The sequence below is a fragment of the Rousettus aegyptiacus genome, unplaced genomic scaffold (assembly GCF_014176215.1).
Source record: "Rousettus aegyptiacus isolate mRouAeg1 unplaced genomic scaffold, mRouAeg1.p scaffold_m13_p_4, whole genome shotgun sequence".
Lineage (NCBI taxonomy): Eukaryota > Metazoa > Chordata > Mammalia > Chiroptera > Pteropodidae > Rousettus > Rousettus aegyptiacus.
The window spans coordinates 130,399,088-130,419,788 of NW_023416307.1; the positions used below are offsets into that span (position 1 = coordinate 130,399,088).

The window sequence follows — 20,701 nt, forward strand, 5'->3', positions numbered from 1 at the left end:
TACAAAAGAAGTGATCAAAGACCAAATGAATATTGGTTTGACGAATGAAAGATTTTTCCCTTAAAAGTCGATGACAACTTTTTTATTATAGAAAAGGTTTCAAAATTTAAATTCTTCTTTAAAGATTTTTAGGGAGACCAAGGAAAATGAAATTCAGGACTTATTGAGGGCCAAGCGAGAGTTGGAGAGCAAACTTCAAAGGCTACAGGCTCAGGGAGTCCAAGTATTTGATCCTGGGGAGTCTGATTCAGATGACAACTGTACGGATGTTACTGGTAAATTTATTTCCTGTTTATAATATTTTGAACTTCTGACATAGGTGTAATGATATTGTAGAGCCAACTCTGTATCCTTTAACTTATAAGTGATTGCTGTTACAAACAGTGTTGCACCTACTTTCTCAGCTGTTATGACAGCTCTTTTCCATGAAATCTATATTGTCGGGACTGAGATTCCTTCTATCTTCCTGCTCTGTCATCCTTAACTCAAAACTTCTCTCTCTAGTCTGATAGCTCCTCCAGGTCCCACCATCACTTCCACATTTTAACCGGTTGAAGAAGGAAAAGAATACATTCCCATCCTTGAAAATACAGTCTGAAAGATATACAAATTATTCTTACTCAAATCCCATTGGCCAGAACTATACCTGGGAAGATTGGAAAATGTAATCAACAGCAGGAGAGCCATGCACCCACCTAACGTGTGGGGTTCTGTTACTAAAGGAAGAAGGGGGAAATGGGTATTGGAGGACAATTAGTCTCTGTCACATTATTTTTCCACATACAATGTATTCTTTGCAACTATCAGAATGTATGCATACTATTTCGTTGAATAGTTTCCAATGCAGTTTTGTGAACTAATCAAAAAGTTTTTATAATTAAGTTTTTTTATAATTAAATATATAAAATATTTTTTTCTAGAAATCAAAGCCTAGAATCATAGAATGAAAGGGTTCACCATGTTCCAAGAAAATATTAATAAAATATGACTGCTACTGAAAAATGAAAATGATTCTATTTTAAATGCAGTGGGATAATGCAATCACTTTCCCATTTATTAAAAAAAACACAAAAAACCTATAGTCTTACAGACTGATACATTTTAGAGTGAAGTATGGCTACTGACAGTTCTTTCTTAACTTGCACTTTAATACCACTGGAATCTGACCAGCATCCTGGGGTTTTTATTTTTAACTTTTGAGAATAAAAAAAATGAAGTGATTCTTACTAGCTTAGAGTGACTGAGAAGATGTTTTTATGCCTCCACATTAATTCTAGTGGTTATTGCAGTATTGACATATCTTAAAATGTATAGTGTTCCAAAACTGTTATAATTGTCTTGGCAAGTTGATAAAAACAAGTTAATATTTACTCTTAGGTCTTTCTTCATATTTTGATTTATACATGGAGGACTGCCTGAGAGAATGTCATTCATTTGAGATTCAAAGACCTACAAATATTCATCTCAATTTTGCCAGAGATTTAGCCTAACTACCAGTTTTCTTATGGTTAGTCAAGGATGTCCTATAGGTATTCTGGCAAATATCATTTATATAAAATCAGTAAGTTCCTAAGTACCTATTGATTCAGACATTAATTTTGTTGTTCTGGGAGATTAAAGAGGATGCATTCTTTCCATCCTTAAATTACAACAATGAATTACCAATACTAATTACTGGTGTGCTAGTAATAGTATTCCTTTTAATTTTTTCCTTAAAATTTTACATTGATACCTAAACCATATAGTTAGAAATGTTTTTTAGAATTTTTATGTGGGAATGTTTTTAACTTCTCTGTTATTATAATTCCTTAGGTTATTATATTCTTAATTTTTTTCATCTTTCTCTTTTTAATTTCCTTTTTGAATTCGCAGTGATAACCAGAATTATATTAATGTGCACCTTAGAACTTGCCAGAAGTTGGTTGCAAAGTACTTTAAAAATCATTAAAGTTTGAATATTTGTTATATTTATATTATTGTAGTATTTTTTAAAATTAGAAATCCTGTTCAGTTTACAATGGTAAGTTTTTGACTATTTAGTAATTTGATTTTTACGAGATGAAATCTCTTGCTTTAACAGCTGCTGGAACCCAGTGTGAGTATTGGACTGGAGGAGCCTTGGGAAGTGAGCCTTCCATAGGGAGTATGATCCAGCTTCAGCAGTCCTTCAGGGGCCCTGAGTTCGCCCACAGTTCTATAGATGTGGAGGGACCCTTTGCAAACATCAACAAAGGTAACACATGCCACTTGCCATTTACTGTAGCTATTGGTATTGACTGTTCTTGTCCTGTAATTCTGTACTGGGAGAACTACCATTAGCAGAGCATGAAATTTGTGTGTTGGTGTCTTCCATTGTCAAACCATCATGTACCGGTGCTGTCACTGCCCAGGGCTGATGAAGTTACGTAATTCACGAAAGTATCAGATGGTGCTCCCAGCCAGACTGGCCAGTCAGGTTCTAATAACTGAGCTTCTGGTTTGAATTCTCAGGTATTTTAGTTTGAGCTGCAAGAGTCTAATGTAGATTAACTGAGAAACAATAGCTTTTAATCTTTCTCTCTGTGTCTTTATAGTGTTGAAGGTTAGAGCAGATTACAGAGTAGAAAACAAAACCTCAGTTATGTAATATACTATTCACAGTAAAAAGAATAATATTTTCTTTATTTTTATTTAATTTGGTGTCCAAAATAGCTAGCTCTAAGATCTGTTCAGAATTTCAATACCAGGTTACAGTCTGAGATGTTATAAGTAGCTCTACTCTTTTTTTCTTAAAACTATAAAATTATTTATGTATTAGTAAAATTAAAACCATTTTTTTAAATTATGCCTTTGAATTAGCCGAACATGTCTTATAATGTTCATTCTCACTAAGTAGCATTGTGGTTACTTTTCATTTTATGCCATTCTTTTACTTTCTTTTTGACTTAGTATATTTCAAGAATAATAAGTAGGTAAAACTATAGGCCAGCCTGGGGATGTAGGCTCTACTCAAGTAGCAAACTAAACGAACAGCCCATTGGCACAGTTCCATGACATTTGTGGAACCACTGGTACCCCAGCAAAGACCACTGGTAACTGATTGCTTTAAGCCCCAGAATAGAATTGGACAGTAGAGAAATGATTGCCTTCCAATATGTTAGTCTAGAAGTTATGTCAGTATTAACAAGTGAGATCAGATTTCATTCTATGGTTGTGTTTTTTTCTGACTTTTTAAAAATCATCTTGTCAAATGTTTTTTGGTAATTTTTTTTTCATGAACTTATGAGAAATTTTATTTTCAGATGACTGGGATATTGCTGTAGCTAGTTTATTGCAAGTTACTCCCTTGTTTTCGCATTTTCTGTGGAGTAACACTGTCAGATGTTACTTCATTTATACACATGAAACCCAGCCTGAAATGGATCTTTTCCTTAAGGTAAGGATATTTATAAATTATGTATTCACCGATTTAAAATAGAAGTCAGTATTATGTCCACTTTCTCAAGTAGTTTATTACCTACTAGATTATATGTCTTAAAGAGCAGGAAACATTGCAGTCTTTTCTTGAGAGAAAATTTTGCTTAATATTATCAGTGTATTTAAATTTAGGTCTTGAAATTTTGTGCTTTTGAATGCTTCAGTACACAGTCACAATGTTTAAGACCCTTGTTGATAGTGCCTGCTTTAGCAAATATCTGCCAGCTCTATCCTTGAATCTCTTTCAAATTATAACAAAATCTAATCCTTGTAATAGTTTTTAATTTTTCAAGACAGCCATTGGGATTAATCTAAGGCTGGGGTTGGCAAACAATAGCCAAACAATGGGCCAAATCTGGCTACAGCCTGTTTTTGTATGGCACAGAGCTAAGATTGGTTTTTACCTTTTTAAATGATTGAAAAAAATCAAATGGAGAATAATATTTTGTGACGTGAAAACTATATGAAATTCAAATTTTAGTGTCAATAAAGTTTCATTTACATATTGTTGTGGTGACTTCATACTACCATGGCAGAATAAATTGTGACAGAGACTAAGTAGACCACAAAGACCTCTGCTAAAACAGCCAAATTGTTAAGATATTATTGATTTGTAAAAATATTTGCCACCAGTCTCTTTACAAAGAAACGTTAGCTGACTACTGTCTGTTTTAATTGAACTTTAAATAAATCTGCATGTCACATTCTATACCTACTATATTAACATCCCCTAGATTGTTGATTGATAAGTTTATTTAACTTCCCTTCTGATGTTACTCAATTTTGGTAAGAAGATAAAATATTTTAAAACCAAAGCTTTCACTTACTAACTGAATATAGGTTATTTCCAAACATATATTGAGAAATTTAATAATTTATTATTGCATACAATAGTTATCATTACTTAATAACTTAATTTGTTATAGACCAACGTATTTTTATTTTATATCTGTTTAGTGTTCTACTATATCACGGTAGACACTATTTCCTATACAGATATATGGATTTGTATTTTTCACTCATTATAAAAATAAAATAGAAATTATTTATAATAATAAAAATTAAAAAATGCCAAAGCAAAATGCCCTAATATTTTTCTTCCATTGTTTAGGTTTTATCATAGAATAAATAATTTTCTGAGCTAGGAAACAGCCAAGTTGCTAAGCTGTTATTATTTTCATTTATAGAGAAACTTGCCTTTTCTCTTAAAGATTTTCTTTTAAATGTGATTATATACTTTTTAAAATTTTTATTCAGAAAATGTCTAACATAACCTAATCTAAAGCATACATTTTTATTTTTAGTATGAAACTGACTAGATTTTTAGTTAAATGCTTTTATATGTTTTAATTTGTTTTTAGGACTGTTCTCCTAAACTTAAAAGAATGTGTGAGACAATGGGATATTTTTTCCATGCTATATATTTTCCAATAGATATTGAAAATCAATACCTCACTGTAAGAAAATGGGAAATTGAGAAGAGTTCATTAGTTATCTTATTCATTCATTTAACTTTACCAAGGTAAGCTGAAAATTCTGTAATTTATTATAGGAGTTAGTCTTCTAACTTTTTTGCAGTCTCATGAGTCTGATCCATTCTTTTTAGCCATGTTTAAGAGTATTTTTGAGAGTTTTTTTATAATAGATTAAAAATGTTACATATATATTTTAAATTTTGATACACAATTTATTGTACCTGCTCTCATTGTCTGCTAAAAAATGAACATATTTTAATATGAAGTTGGAACAGACTATAAAAACATCCATTTTTGGAACGCTTCACTTGTTCTGCAGCTGGGCCTTTTCTAGCCCCTTGGCATTACAGTAAACCCCCACTATTGACACTTAGGTTGATTGACTGCTGCCACAGTGCAGTGTAGTAAAAGTAATACTGATTTCCAATATAGCTTTTTATTGGAAGACTGTGAAGAAGCTTTTCTGAAAAATCCTGAAGGCAAACCACGATTAATTTATCATCGTTTGGAGGATGAGAAAGTCAGTTCTGACTCTGTCCAGCAATTGATTGATCAAGTTTCTAACCTGAACAAGACCAACAAAGCCAAGGTAAAATTCATAAGGTTGTTTTATAAGAACATACTTGGCAGAGGGAAGTGCTAGGCAAAGGTCATGAGGCAGAGTGAGCCTGACAGTGTGGAGAGAGGAAGGAAGCCAGTGAAGGAAGGTTAGTAGGAGAGGTAAGAGGCCGATCATGTCGAACCTTGGAGACAGTTTTTAGGATCTTGGTCTTTTTACTTCAATTGAGATGGGAAGCCACTAGAGGACTTTAAGCCAAAAAAGAAGAAATGCTGTTCTAAGAAGGATCTCTTCGTCTGCTGTGTTGAGATTTGACTGAGGTTTAGAGGGTTATGGGGGAGGGCAAAGTTGGAGACCTATCACAGTTATCCAGGTGAGAAATGCTGGTAGATGGGACCAAGGTGATATAGAGAAGGTGATAAGAAATGGTAGGATTCTGGATAAATTTTGATAGTAGAGCCAACTGATTTCCTAACAGATTAGTTAGGAAATATAGTATAAAGATTGAGAGAAAGAAAGGAATAGATAGCATGTAGATAAAAAAAATATGACCTGTGAGTGGAGTAGACAACTCAGATTCTTTACTGGCTTTTCTTTCCAAGCTTTTTCTCCTTTCGTTCTTTTTTGTTTTTTCTTTTCTATCTATTTTTGACCAAGGATTAGTGTAAGAAGAAGCCTTTTTAAACCAGCCTTTCTTAAGAGCGCTAAGAAAAGCAAAAAACTGATGATGAGTGGGAAAAAGAGATTTGATCATCCCTAGATTAATGGTGAGATATATTTTAGAATGGAGACTACAGGCTTTGCATGACTGTTCATTGAGATAATTTGGTAAATGTTTATAATTAATGTTAACAATATAATAGAAACCAACTCTAGGATTTTTTAAGTTTTTGTTTCTCTGCTCCCACCCAGAAAATAAAATCAAATGTGAATACAAGCATCTTTATATCATTTCATATTGAAAAGATAGCTTGAGACCCGCATAACATTAAACTGAGGAGCCTAAGCCAAAAAGTGCATTGTTATTATAGTAAATCTCCAGAGCCATTTCATTCTTTGTTTTAATATTTTCGTTATCAGCTTAGTCCACTAGATCCCATGAGGAAAGATATTCATTTATCTTTCTGATCTCTATTCCATAATATCACTTCAAAAAAATAATGCACTGGAAGGGTGAATTTATTTTATAAAAATAGGAGTAAAATAAGATACTCTACCATAATTATAAATGTAAATATAAGATAAACTTCCATGCCAATTCACTTGATATGCATTCTAAACCATTGCCTTATTTTAATCTTAAAGAATTACTCATTTATTAGCAATACACATCTTTATGGATAGGGCATTCATTCACCAAACTCAAAAGACTACTGTTTTACATTTTGCTTTTTGTTTTGCATAATTATAGCTTTACTGGCATAAAAATAATTTTGATGTTTTTTGAAGGTTATGTATATTGAGTGGTACAGAAATACGTAAGATGAAATTTGGACATATAAGCGAAAAAAGTATGTTTTTTATTTTATTACAACATTGTTCACACTAAATCCCTTGCATGATCCTAGACAAGTTACTGAACTTGCCTCAGTTTCCTCTTCTATTAAATGGAGGTAATCATAGTCTTTCCCTCATAAGATTGTTCTGAGGAGAAATGAGCTAATACCTGGAAAGTACTTAGAGCAGTTCATGACATGTAAACACCACCACTTCCTCCTGTTACTGTTTTTTCTTTTTGTTAAACTTCCTTTTTTTCCCCCAGATCATTGATCACTCAGGAGATCCTGCAGAAGGAGTATATAAAACTTATATTTGTGTGGAGAAGATTATTAAACAGGTGAATATTCATTCCTTTTAAGATTTCATCCAAAGAATTTAAGACCGTTCTCTGTAAAATTGGGTTTTTCAAAGAAAATCACTTGTTTGTTTTCTAAAAATAATACTTGGGGAGAGTGCCACTGCTTTGTCGGGAGTTCATCCTGTGTCGTTACTGCGGCGTTACTAGTGCCATATATCTTTATCTCCCACCCATTTCACAAAACTGTTTGATGCTTCAATACCTGTTAAGTGTAAACTGGATTACAAAAGTACTAGTTAAAAAGAATTTTAGGGAAAATGTCAGTTCTATTCAATGGAGAGTCTCTTCAGATTTTGCGCACCCCTTGAATTTTTGTATATTAGAAAATTCCCTCTCAAATTTTTCTACCAGATTATCTCTAACAGCAGAGAGGGGTGAAATACCTTCTACCTTTAGGGGTCTGTGGTCATGGATCATAGAAGTGTCTGAGCTGAAAGTTTCTATGATGTCTCATATTATCTTGAAAATATATGTGAGTTATATATTCTGCTTGATAGTATACCTGTGTTTATTTTTAATATAGAAAATCATTTTTTTTTGTTTTATTTTATTAGGTTCAAGTATACAGTACATTGGTTAAACATTTATATAGTTTATAAAATGATCCCCCTAATTGCTCCTTTTCTCCTCTGGCTCTCCACCTAGCCAATACAATAAATATTAACTGCATTCCCTGTGCCATGCTCCCCATCTCTGTGACCATTTATCAACTACTAATTTGAACTTCTTTAACCCTTTACCCAGCCCCCTAATTCTCTCCTCTCTGTCTGTCACCAAATTTTCCTCTATATTTGTGAATCTGTTTTTTGATTTGTTCTTTTTGTTCCTTAGATTCCACATATCAGCGAAATCATATGGTATTTATCTTTCTTCATCTGACTTATTTCATTCAGCATAATAATCTCTAGGTCCATCTATGTCATTGCAAATGGTAGGATTTCATCATTTTTTTAATGGCTGAGTAATAATATAGAAAATCATTAAAATCACATATCAGCAAAATAAAAAGGAAAATACTCCCCCCTCCCTATCTTTGAATAAAGTGGACACAAGAGGAAGATGTATCATGTTTAGCCTGAGGTCACTCATATCTGCTGACAGTTCCCCCAGGGTCTGTACTTAATAAGTAAGGAATTAGATTACTTTAAAACATTAACTTGCATTCCAAGTATGAAGATTTGTTATCAGAGATAAAGAGCGAGCCCCAAAGCATAATGATATAACTTCTGTCAACACATTTTTAATAGTGTCAACATATAGTATAAAGATTGACATTATTAATTTTGATCTTCTCAACTTTATGAACTTTAGGAACAAGATAAATAAAATCGATTGAGCAAAATAAATGGCAGCAGGTGAAAATGGATATATTTACCATCTCTACTGCTTGAAGGATACATATTTTCAGTGACACAATATAAAGACTAGGTACTACAGCAAAAATATTTGATATCAAGAACCCCATCTTAGTAATTACATTCTTATAAAAATGTAAAGCAGCATATTTCTTAGGCATTTGCACAATCTTTAAAATTATTCACGAGGCAGATATAACCAAAAATAGTGTAATATTTTTCAGAAAGCTGATTCCATGTGAGTCAAATACTCCTCTAACTTTGTTTTTAATAGAGAGGTCTTTGTTTTTATTATTTTAATATTTTTAAATTTTATTTATTTTTTATTTTTAAACTAGTGTTTATTTTTAAAGTTATAAATTTATTCTCGTAGGTACTATACAAAGGCCATGGTTTTGGACTTAACCCTCCTCAGTAGGTGAAGCCCACTTTAGGCCTCTGTGCTAATATTGCTACAAGGTCTTTATGTTCTTCCTTCATTTTCATGTGCTTGCCCTTGGTGTTCAGGACATTCTAGGCTTTGAAAACACAGACCTGGACACTAAGGATTTGTGCAGTGAAGATTCTATTCCAGAAGATGATGATTTTGGTGATGTTCTGTGGGATATACATGATGAACAAGAGCAAATGGAAACTCTTCAACAGGCTTCAAATTCAGCCCATGAGTTGGGATTTGAGAAAGTAAGCATTTGAAGTATTGTTCCAACAGAGATCAGCCACCACTTAAAGGCGGCATTATGGTTATGTTTTCACCTAAATGTGGTCAAAGTTAATATTTGTGTTAATGTCTGCCCTCATGGCTGGATTATCCATGTTGAGATGTGTGCTCAGGTATGCATTATATGAAAGATGTGAGATTCAAGTATCCTTATGAACATCAAACATTTTTAGTTAAAGATTAGGATTTATCAACCACATGTTCATTATGCTACCATCTGCAATTCACCAGACCAAGATTAGTGTATCTAGGAAATTTGATAAAAATAGTAAAGCTATCTATTTTTCCAATTCTTGGAGGAATCAAAATACCAAATATACACAAAACAAAGCACAGTAGTTAATGCAATAGGCAAATCACTCCTTCAGCATATATATGTGTGTGTGTGTGTGTATGCACACACACACACAAAGCATCTATGTCCAACTGCAAAAAATTGGAGTGCTTTTTAAGTCAAGGTAAGAACTAATATTTTAAAGAATATTGCAGTAGCCGTCACTAACAGCTATATTATTATAGGGCTTTTATCATTTATACTGTCTATGTTTATGTCCTGGTTCCACCATTTCCTAATAATGGGTTTTGGTCAAGTTCCTTAGCTCGAAACTTAGACTTTCTTGTCTGTAAAATGAGAATAACAAATAGTACCTACCTCACATGGTTGTTGGGCGGACTAAACCAAATAATACACATAAAGCACTTGGCACGTGATAAATGTTAAATCATTGTTATTTTATAAGAGAGATATCGTTATCATTATTTTATAAATGAATAACCTAAGGTTCAAATTAGGTTTGCCTAAGAGCACACCGAGAATAGATTGCAGATCTGGGATTTGAACCAAGGTCTTCTGGCTCCAAATCCTATGCTTTTTCTTCAATGGCAAAGGTCTTAATTTGGAAACAGTGGGTCTATAAATGGGCTTTAGGTGGAACCATGAACTAAATTGTTAGGATTTGGAAGGTCATAAACCAGTAAAGCCTTTGCTTCTTTAGAAATATCATTGCTCTCAGAGTTATTTGAGTTCCTGGAGAATATATTCTGTATTTACATTTTAAAACAGAAAAATTTATTGAAAAACTATACCAGCAATCATTTATTGTAGTTGCTGGAAATTTCTGCTACCCTAAACCTAGCCGTAAACTACTTGTTACATATTCTTTTAATTCCTTAACAGTTGTCATTTAGACCACTGGTACACTTAATAAACATCTCAACCCCTAAGATAACTTTGGAATCTCCTTAATAAGTACTGAGATGTTTTAGTTTTCTGAATGTGTCCTTTTCAGCTCTGGACTGGTTTTTAGTGTCTGGGCAAAGCCTGGGAAATATGAGCTCACTCAGTTTCAGGAATATCTCAGGCAGTCTGTCCTGATCTGATTCTCTGTAGGAGATTGGGAGACTCCGAGGCCTTAGATGAAACCTGCTATTGTTTAGACCTAGTTCCAGGAATCCCAGGAAACAGGTGGTCTCCAAGACAGGTGTTTTGCCCAGGAGGTCATAGATCCCTGTGGGCACCCTCAAGGCCTTCTGTGCTACTTTATGTGGTTTAGGGACTGCAGGCTAATACAGTGGCCTCTCTACAGCATTCTGCAAAATGTCTGAATACTGTAAAACTCCATGGGAGATCTTAAGTGTTATCCTTCCTTCATTATTTATAGCAATACTATGCATAGAAGAAATTGGGGCCCATTTGTAGTTTACTACTTTGGGCATGTTTAACCAGCCATAAAAATAAGCAACTCTAAGGGTGCTGTTGACTAAAAACAGATTTTATTTCCTCATGCAGCTTTTCTCCAGTGATTTCAGAGGATAATCAGAAGTTGACTCTGTTTAGTATCCTACAAGGCATATACTTTCTCACAATTTAAACTAATTTTTTTTTTTCTAGTATTACCAACGTCTTAATGATCTAGTGGCAGCACCAGCACCAATTCCACCTCTTCTTGTATCTGGAGGACCAGGTTCTGGAAAGTCCCTTCTTTTATCTAAGTGGTATGATGCAGTGCAATTCAATTGTTATTGTGTCATTTCAATTATCAAATTCATTCAACAAAATGTAATATTGTATGTCTGCCTTTGTGCATAGTCTATGCTAAACATTAAAAAAGCAAAAGGAGTGAAATAATAGATTTGTGCCCTGGCGTATATATAGTTTAGATATTAAAAGGCACAGAATCAGAAAGGAATAGCAAATATGAGCATTTGTGATTGTTCATATAAATTATGTAGGTCAGAGTTAAGGGAGTGCTTTGTAAGGGTGTGGTCAGTGTGACATGGAATTGGGTGAATTCTAGGGAGAATTCAATTATTGGCTTTATCTTAAAATCCCAAAGAAATTTTATCTTAAAAATTTCAAAGAAATTTTATCTTAAAAATTTCAAAGAAAATCCCAAAGAAATTTTATCTTAAAAATTTCTTTGTGATTTTAAATATTTGAAAGAAGACAAAGACTAGAGTGAAATAAGTCATAAAGAATATCAAAATAAAGGATAACCTTTACTATGAATGCAAACTAGTTTTTCAAATTATGGTCTAAGGTTCATATAAGCTAGTTTCATTTCAGTTCATATTATTTAAAATAAGTAGTAAGAGTATCTTCTTTCAATCGTAATTATTTACATTGAAGAGTTAGCATATGTTATTTCTTTTTTTATTGCTTTTTTTATTTAAAGCTATGATTGGAAAATACTATTTTGGTACTTAACAAAGAAACTTTGTTTCCCTCTAACATATTTGTAATTAAAAATGCATGCTCATTTTCTAATACTTTAACCTGAAATGTACTCTATTTTGGTTTATATTAGTTAATACAAATTTATAACTTAAATGAATCTATAATTTTTAACAATGTATTTAAAAGGATCTAAAATTGAAGTAAAAATGGGAATTTCCCATATTTATTCAAAAGTGACCATGAGATTGCTGACAGGTAGCATTTGATGCTTAATGCACTGTGAATTCTTTTTTTGGTTGACAGTAAATTATTTTAGTCTTATGAAAGGTCTTTTTCTTTCAGGATTCATTTACAACAGAAGAATTCCCCTAACACGCTAATTCTTTCTCATTTTGTGGGGAGACCCATGTCAACCAGCTCAGAGTCTTCCTTGATTATTAAACGACTTACTCTAAAGGTATAGTATGCTCTCTTTTTGAATTATCAGAATTTTAATTGAGATTCAGAAGTTATTGGGGATAAGTACCTGATGATAAGCCAGTTTTTAATATTACTCATTTATTTTGGTTTTGCATAAGGTTAAAAATATACTCAATGTGATCAGGTCTTCTTGGTGAGGTTCGAATTTTGGTTTAAAATTCAGAGATAGGGTTTCTACTTTAAGTTGTGTGTATTCTCATCTTGTAGTTGATGCAGCACTCTTGGTCAGTATCTGCTCTGACATTGGATCCTGCTAAGCTTTTGGAAGAATTTCCACGTTGGCTGGAAAAACTCTCTGCCCGTCATCAAGGCAGCATCATCATCATCATTGATTCTATAGATCAAGTTCAGGTAGTGTTTTTACTTTATAACTTATTGATACACTCAGAAACAAACAAATATATCAGTAATAACTATAGCAGGCATTTAATTTATGTGTTTGTGAGAATAAAATGTTGATGTTGTTTCTTTTATTTCTGTTTAATGTCTAGGGAGGAAGCATGTGGATTAAAAAATACACTGTATACCAGTAGACACTAGTGTCTTATTTGGAATGACCAACTGAACTTTCACAATTAGCAAAGATTGTTCATTTTGACATAGTTTTAGGGCCTGGACACTTTTTTAAGTTTCCAGAATTCAGATCAGCAGCAATAGTCTTTTTCCACTTGTTCTTTAAATATTCTGAGATACATCATCCAAAAATAAGATTTTATCCATAGTAGTATGAAGAAACTTAATGAGAATTTTCATTTTACTTGGGGAGCTATTATTGGGTTGTTTTGAAATATTTTGAATTAATAGATTGAATTTTGTTTTTATATTTTTAAGCAAGTTGAAAAACACATGAAATGGCTGATAGATCCACTGCCAGTGAATGTAAGAGTAATTGTTTCTGTGAATGTAGAAACATGCCCTCCAGCATGGAGGTATGATGCTAACTTTAGTTCTTTCAGATTATGTAAAATGTTTTAAATACAAACAAGGAAAGGTTTTTGATATGTGTTTGTGTATTTCATATTTTTTATAAAAGTGGCAGTGAGGATGGGGAGAAGCGAATGAAATTAGCAAAAAGATATAATCTGTGAGATTTCATGGGAGGTTAAATCTGGGATGTTAAGGAAGGTGAAGGCTGAGGTGGCTCTCAAGTTTCTGACTTGAGAAATTAAGTAAATAATGGTTTCATGAATTGAATGGAAAGCGCAAAGGACAGACAGGTTTGTTTTCAGAGATGGTTAGTTTAAGTTGCCAGTTACAGCTTTGAGAAGTGATGTCTACTAGGCAGTTAAATTTGTGGGTGAGGAAAATATGAAGAGGGTTGTGCTAGGAATAGTAGACCAGACACCTGTTATCCTGAAATGCAAGTTCATTTTAACAGTCCTTAAAAAAGGAATGCAACGATTGACTTCTGTGGGACAGTGTTTCCCAACCTATTTTTGCATCGCTCCCTCCAAGAAGCTTTTTAAATAATTTCTTCACAATCACCTCTCTGCCAAGAAATGCAATACCACACATATACTATATATCAATTCATGTATATAAGTAGATATGTGTGAATAGTTGTGCTTTATACATAAAAATATTGATTTTTTCCACCTCCTTCCCCAAACAAGCAGTTTTCACCACCCCTCTGAGATTACATGTTGTAGGGTGATTAAATTTCAATTGGATTACAAGTCACTTATGGGCAAAGTCTGTGTCTTGTACTATTATAGGTACTAATATATTTTATTTTACTGATAGTACAGAACATAGAACTAGAAATAGTTTACCACTTCACTATCTCATTATATGCTATTTATTTTATGTCTTTGTTGTGATTAATTGCTGAAAGAAATGATAGACATTATCATATAATAATGAAATGAAATAATATTATTTAATACAATTAACAGATTAGTTTTACTTATTTTATAAATATAAGCAATATAAAAAATTAATTCTTGTAATGGATTTTACTGGTCAGTAGATTACAGCTTTACAGATATTATTAGAAGAGAATGTCATTTTTCTTTTCTTTAAATAAAAGGTTGTGGCCTACACTTCACCTCGATCCTTTAAATCCTAAAGATGCAAAATCTATTATAATTGCAGAATGCCACTCTGTAGACATTAAATTGAGTAAAGAGCAGGTAAGTGTTTTTAATTGTGCTGCTATTTTGTTACTCTCTGTCAGCTTTCTTATAAAATAGCTTATATCAGACTTAAAATTCAATGTAAGAGATCTCTGTTGTTACAAGGAAAATTGGAGTTTAGCAATTACTTTGTTAAATGCATTTGCTCTTAAACTAATAACAGATATAGAATAAGCAATAAAAAAGGTTTAGTCTTAAGGTTTACTTTACAATATTATATTAAGCAAGTAATTTTAAAGCAAAAAAAAAGCATTTATATGCCAACCTCATCTTTAGTCCACCACCACACGGCAGTGATGCTGCTGATGAAGCACTAGGAACTATGTCATTCCTGCAGGGATACTTATGATGGCTTGGTAGTAAAGACCACTTAAGTCCAAGGTGGTTATGTATTTTCGTTTTGTTTTTTTTTTGTTAAACTGGTGCAGGAGAAGAAGCTAGAACGACACTGTCGTTCTGCTACAACCTGTAATGCCCTTTATGTCACCCTTTTCGGAAAAATGATTGCCCGGTAAGTGGTGGTTACTTTACATGATCTGCTGCATGTTTCGTGATTGCTGCAGACTGCTTCCTCGCCATGTGAAACAGAGAACTGATCGTTATGACAGTCTCTTGGGCCACTCATATTCTGTTTTTTGTAACAGTGATACTAACATCCTGTGAGAATGTGACTTATGACTGAAGATTGATAGCCCATGAATTATCAGCACTTGTTGAATTTATTTGTGTCATATTTTTATCACACTATTCTTTACCCTTGGGGGTTGCAAAAGAAGGCCATCTTTGCCCGAATTTAGGGCCCAGCCATGAGTGCTCATTGTCATCTGCTTGAGGCCCCCTAGCTTTGGAAAAGTGAGGAGTCACCTGAGGCATAAAAATGTTATTATCAGTGTCTTTGAATATTAGTAGGTAGGTATGTAGGTAGGAATTTTTAGTTGTCTCTAGTCTCAAATCCTGATAAACCTTTCATCTTAAAATAGATTTTTCTGTTTTAGATATCCATTACTAATTTGCTTTTAGATAAGCATTAGAAAGTCTTACTACATTTGCCTTTTCTTCAGTACTGTCTGAGCCTACTTTGCTATTCCAAACCAGAGGTTTTTAAAAAAGATTAATATTTTTTTTAGTATTCGTCAAATAGATAGTAATTCTAACAGAACTCATATTCTAGACACTGAACCTAGTACTCTTGTCTCTCAATTCCACATTTTCAACTTAAGCACCAAATTTGAAATGAAAAACTCTTCTAAAACTATGTATTGCCGACGATATTTCTACTATTCTTTCCCATCGTCCCAAAATTATACAGTGAATCTGGCCTCTGTGAATATCAGTAGCTTGCATGAGAACAATTCAAGAGTACGAGTCACTTTTTATACATTTAATAATTTTTATTGAAATTATCTATTTAAGAGGGACTATGGACCTTTTTTTGGTTTTGTTTTTTTTCTTTTTCACATATCTTTATATTTAAAAAAGAAACTGTCAGTAAATATTCTGTAATATTTTAAAACAAATCCCCCTATTTACTGATTTTTTTTTTAGCTTCATGTTTTCCAAATTCTGACTCTAAAAAAAATTGAATTTGCATGGCTAACTAATCATATTTACTTATAATTATTTTCCTGCTTCCACTATGTAGTCAGCATGCTTCTAGATGACAAGAACATTGCCTTGTTTTTCTATTAGGCGTAGTAATCATTTGATGTATATTAAGTCCTAGTATATGTATATTGAATTGAATTAGATGGTACACTAAAATAAACTTGATGACTCTAGCAGACCCATCAAACTACCATTATCTTGTATCATGTTTTATTGAATTGTTATCAGTTGCAGTATAAAAAATAGAGACCACGTTGTTTTTAATGTACCCTAAATTTTTTACAGATGTTGACAGTCTGTTACAAATTAAATCTATTCTCAATTCCAACAGTGCTGGGAGAGCAGGCAATTTAGATAAAATTCTTCATCAGTGTTTCCAGTGTCAAGACACTGTTTCATTATATAGACTTGTTCTGCGATCTATCCAAGAGTCCATGGCAAATGATATAGATAAAGAACTAATGAAACAGGTAAAGTATAATAAACTTATAAAAGGAAGATTATTTTGGCTTGTTAGTATTTTTGTTTGCATTGAAATAAATAGCAAATTTTTCTAAATTTATGTTTAAATATGTTTGAAGCGTATATAAGAATGTGTGCTACCACAGTGTGCTTGTGGCCACAAGTGATACCTCAGGAAATTTGCATTTTCCTGGTTATCATTGAGATTCTTAATCTTTTCATGTTTGTTGGCTATTCTGTGAATTCCTTGTTCAGGTCCTTTAAACATTTTTGAGTTGTTCATCTTTTACTAATTTATAGGCATTCTTAAATATTACATTCAAATCCTTTGATGTAGAGTTTGCAGATAAATGTCTTTTTCCGGTTTGTTTCTTATCTTTTATCTTTATCATGCCATTCATTATACAAAGTTATTGCAATATTATTGAATATATTCCCTGTGCTGTACATTATATTCCTGTGGCTTATTAATTTTATAACTGTAAGTTTGTACCTCTTATTCCAACCTTTACCTTTTTCACCCATTGAGGATGTAGAAAAAAGAGAACTCTCATGCACTATTGTTGATAGGATTGCAAATTGGTACAGCCACTATGGGATACAGTATGGAGATTCCTCAAAAAATTAAGAATACAACTACCATAGGACTCGGTAAATCCACTTTGAGTATTTATCTGAAGAAAACTAAACACCAATTTGAACAGATACGTGCCACCATGTGTTCATTCCAGCATTATTTAACAATAGCCAGGATATGGAAGCAAGATGTTCATTGATAGATAATTGGATAAAAAGATGTGGTACGTACATACAATGGAGTATTACTCAGCAATAAAAAAGAATGGAATCTTGCCATTTGGGATAACATGGATGGACCTACAGGGTCTTATGCTAAGTGAAATGAGTCAGACATAGAAAGACAAAGGACATTTTAAAATAGTTCGTTGCTTTTTATTCAATTTGATTTTTAAAATTTACATTATATTTAGCAACTTTGCTGAATATAGCTTGAACCTGAATCCATTTTTATGCTCATTTCTCAACTTGGGGCTTCCTGGGGTTTTGACTTTTTGTCCCGCCTCCTAGCCCACAAGTTGCCTTGTCTTCTCCCCATGTCTGTGGGCTTATGTTTTCCTCATGTTCCTCTTCCCTGAGGAGACAGCCCTTGGAAGTTCCTGGTGTGGGCAAGCATTCTAGTTATATCTTCTTGCCTCATAGGGCTTACAGGCTCACTTTACATCCTCACTGTGGGTATAAAAACCCAAACCCTTAAGTTACTGGGACTACTGCCTATCTTCTATCCCGACTCTCCCCAGGGACAGCATCCTCAGCACCTAGCCCTCTGATTTTCAGTTTCCTATTTCTGGCACCTGGGGGATTTCCCTTTCTTTTCTCCCAGCTCAACTGTGCTGTTAGAAATGTTTTGTTATATGTTATCTGATATTGACAAGCATTTGTAGTAGGAGGGTTATTTTCTTCTACCGTCTTGTCAGAGTCGGAACTTTTTCACTAGACTTTTTTCTATATGTGTGTTATCTTTGGCATGCTAGATTTTATATATACACTATTGTTGACCTTAATAAATAGCCAGTTTTTTTTTTATTAGCAAAATAGATTTATTTGAGAATAGCAGAGAATTGCAACTGGGGACAAGCACACTATGGCAAAACCATAAGCAAGTCCAGATAACTAAGGAGAGGGGAGGAAACTGGGGAGAGTTTTTCTGAACAAAAGTTCATTGGAGAAGAGTTCCAGGTTGTGGCAGTTTCTCAGTGGCTACAAGCAGGGGTTAGTGTATTGTTGGGGCAGAAGAGGATCCTCCTCCTTTTATGTAAAAGCAGGAGATGAAATTCCCATGTGATTAATGTCCTTCGTTGTCAAAATAGGTATCTTCCTTCTTGCTGGATATACAGGCTGCAACGAGTGGCATATGTATAAGATGTTACCCGTTTGGGGCTTCCTGTCTCCATTGTAAATGAGGTTTCCTTTATTTATTTTCACTCTGCCTTATTCCTGATCAGTGTCTTTTGAGAAGTGTGTTTTATTCTAAAAAAAAAATCTTTCTTGGTTTATTAAATCATTTGAATAAGAAGTCAATAAGCTTATGGAAATTTTAATGGCTGTTACTTACATATAGAGATACTTTATGATTATCGTTCATTTGTTTTTCTGCCTAGATTCTCTGCCTCATCAATGTTAGTCACAATGGTGTGAGTGAATCAGAATTGATGGAACTCTATCCTGAGATGTCCTGGGCTGTCTTGACCTCCCTTATCCACAGTTTACACAAAATGTGTTTGTTGACTTATAGTTGTGGTTTGCTCAAGTTTCAGCATCTACAGGTGAATATTATTTTAATAAGGTTTTTTGACATGTCAACATATCATAATTGGCTAATATTCTTCTGTAGGACCTTTATGAGATGGCTATTACTTTAAAAGGTAGTTTCTTTCTGGAAGAGAAAAAATATTTTTTTCAAATTTTATGTTTCATTGAATTGCAGGTATACATGTATTAAGAACTTGGACTCTGTAAGTCGGTCTGCCTCTATTTAAAACCCAACCCTTCGCAGCTTGATAGCTATGTAACCAACCGTAGGCAGGTTCTCTAATTTGGGGGCAGAACTTTCCAGTTTACTACAGGGATTGTGAAGAGTATTAATTGAGATAGTCCTTGGTCCTTGTGAGGCACTGGACATAATGTCTGCCACATAGTAGTAAATACCTAGGAAATATTGACCAATATAATTCTTATTTGCAATGCCATGATTGATTTATATATGTATACAAATGCAAATGAAGTCTTTCATTTGGGTATGCTATGCTATATTTGTGGGGAGGAAGGAAGTGCAATGTTTATAATTTCATAGGCTTATCTTTCTCTTTTATTATTTATCACTTAAATATAATTTACTCTTTTTAGTACTTTTTCAATCCACATTTCTGAGATGAGATTTTTTTTTATTGAAGTATACTTGACATACATTATATTAGTTTCAGGTCTACAACATAATGATTCAACATTTCCATTTCTGAGATTTTTAATGTGTTAACAGTTTGAATTAAATTGTGTTTTGAGTTCTTAAAATATTAGTACAGGAATTTTTATTTTTACATCAGTTAATCACATAAATACATCCTGAATTTTGAAATATTCTACTACCATTTTTATTATACAACCATAATTGAAATAATTGTAAATTCCTTTTTGCAAATTAATGATTAGATGTACAGTAACTGATGGAAAATAGACTGCAATATTTTTTCTTTTTCTCCCTAGGCTTGGGAAACAGTGAGACTGGAGTACATGGAAGATACCACCATTATTTCCTCATATAGACAAAAGCTAATCAACTATTTCATCATGCAGCTAAGGTATTATAAATGTCCATATTGTTCATCTGTAGCTTCTGCCATATCTTCTACCTCCGGGTGCTATTTCTCTTTCTTAATTTATAACTTAATAGATAAAATTTTAATGATTACAAAAGAAATTAAATGCTTTTCTATTCCATTAATGTCAAAAGAACAAGATGATTACATAAGTCTTAATACTGTCTTAAAGATTTAAACATAAGTAAAATCAATGCAGTATCATTTTATAACTTTATTTTATTCCAGTTAAATAGTTTAAAAATATGTATGTCTCTGTAGATATTTATATGTGTGCATATTTGGGTCCATTTAGGGTGGAGTTTTTTTGTTTTTTTGTTTTTTTGTTTTTTGAGTTTTTCAGGTTTATCTATTTTGAGTGCATTTCATTTTTAAAATTATTTTTATTTTGATGATTTTTTTTAATAGTTCAGTTTTAGGAAAATACCTTTAAAGTTTGGTTGGTGGCCCTGAATATCACTTTATTTATTTTCATGGACAGATGGGTAAAGTTTCTCATTTTGATAATTAAAGAGTCAGAGGTATATGG

The 20,701-nt window shown here is 32.9% G+C and overlaps 1 protein-coding gene across 3 annotated transcripts in view; it reads left to right on the forward strand.

Annotated features, from left to right (window-relative positions):
- Window positions 1–20,701, forward strand: part of NPHP3 (nephrocystin 3) — a 35,082-nt gene that overhangs the window by 2,743 nt on the left and 11,638 nt on the right. For 2 of the 3 annotated variants that reach the window (XM_036218942.1, XM_036218940.1), the window contains exons 3-18: window positions 125–275; window positions 2,081–2,233; window positions 3,282–3,415; window positions 4,818–4,978; window positions 5,364–5,520; window positions 7,253–7,327; window positions 9,211–9,384; window positions 11,313–11,416; window positions 12,441–12,555; window positions 12,786–12,929; window positions 13,410–13,507; window positions 14,608–14,710; window positions 15,136–15,224; window positions 16,650–16,788; window positions 18,958–19,122; window positions 20,060–20,154. In XM_036218942.1, the coding sequence (XP_036074835.1) occupies window positions 125–275; window positions 2,081–2,233; window positions 3,282–3,415; window positions 4,818–4,978; window positions 5,364–5,520; window positions 7,253–7,327; window positions 9,211–9,384; window positions 11,313–11,416; window positions 12,441–12,555; window positions 12,786–12,929; window positions 13,410–13,507; window positions 14,608–14,710; window positions 15,136–15,224; window positions 16,650–16,788; window positions 18,958–19,122; window positions 20,060–20,154 (2,057 nt within the window). The remainder of the gene's footprint in view (window positions 1–124; window positions 276–2,080; window positions 2,234–3,281; window positions 3,416–4,817; window positions 4,979–5,363; window positions 5,521–7,252; window positions 7,328–9,210; window positions 9,385–11,312; window positions 11,417–12,440; window positions 12,556–12,785; window positions 12,930–13,409; window positions 13,508–14,607; window positions 14,711–15,135; window positions 15,225–16,649; window positions 16,789–18,957; window positions 19,123–20,059; window positions 20,155–20,701) is intronic. The other variant, XM_036218941.1, reaches the window with a different exon arrangement.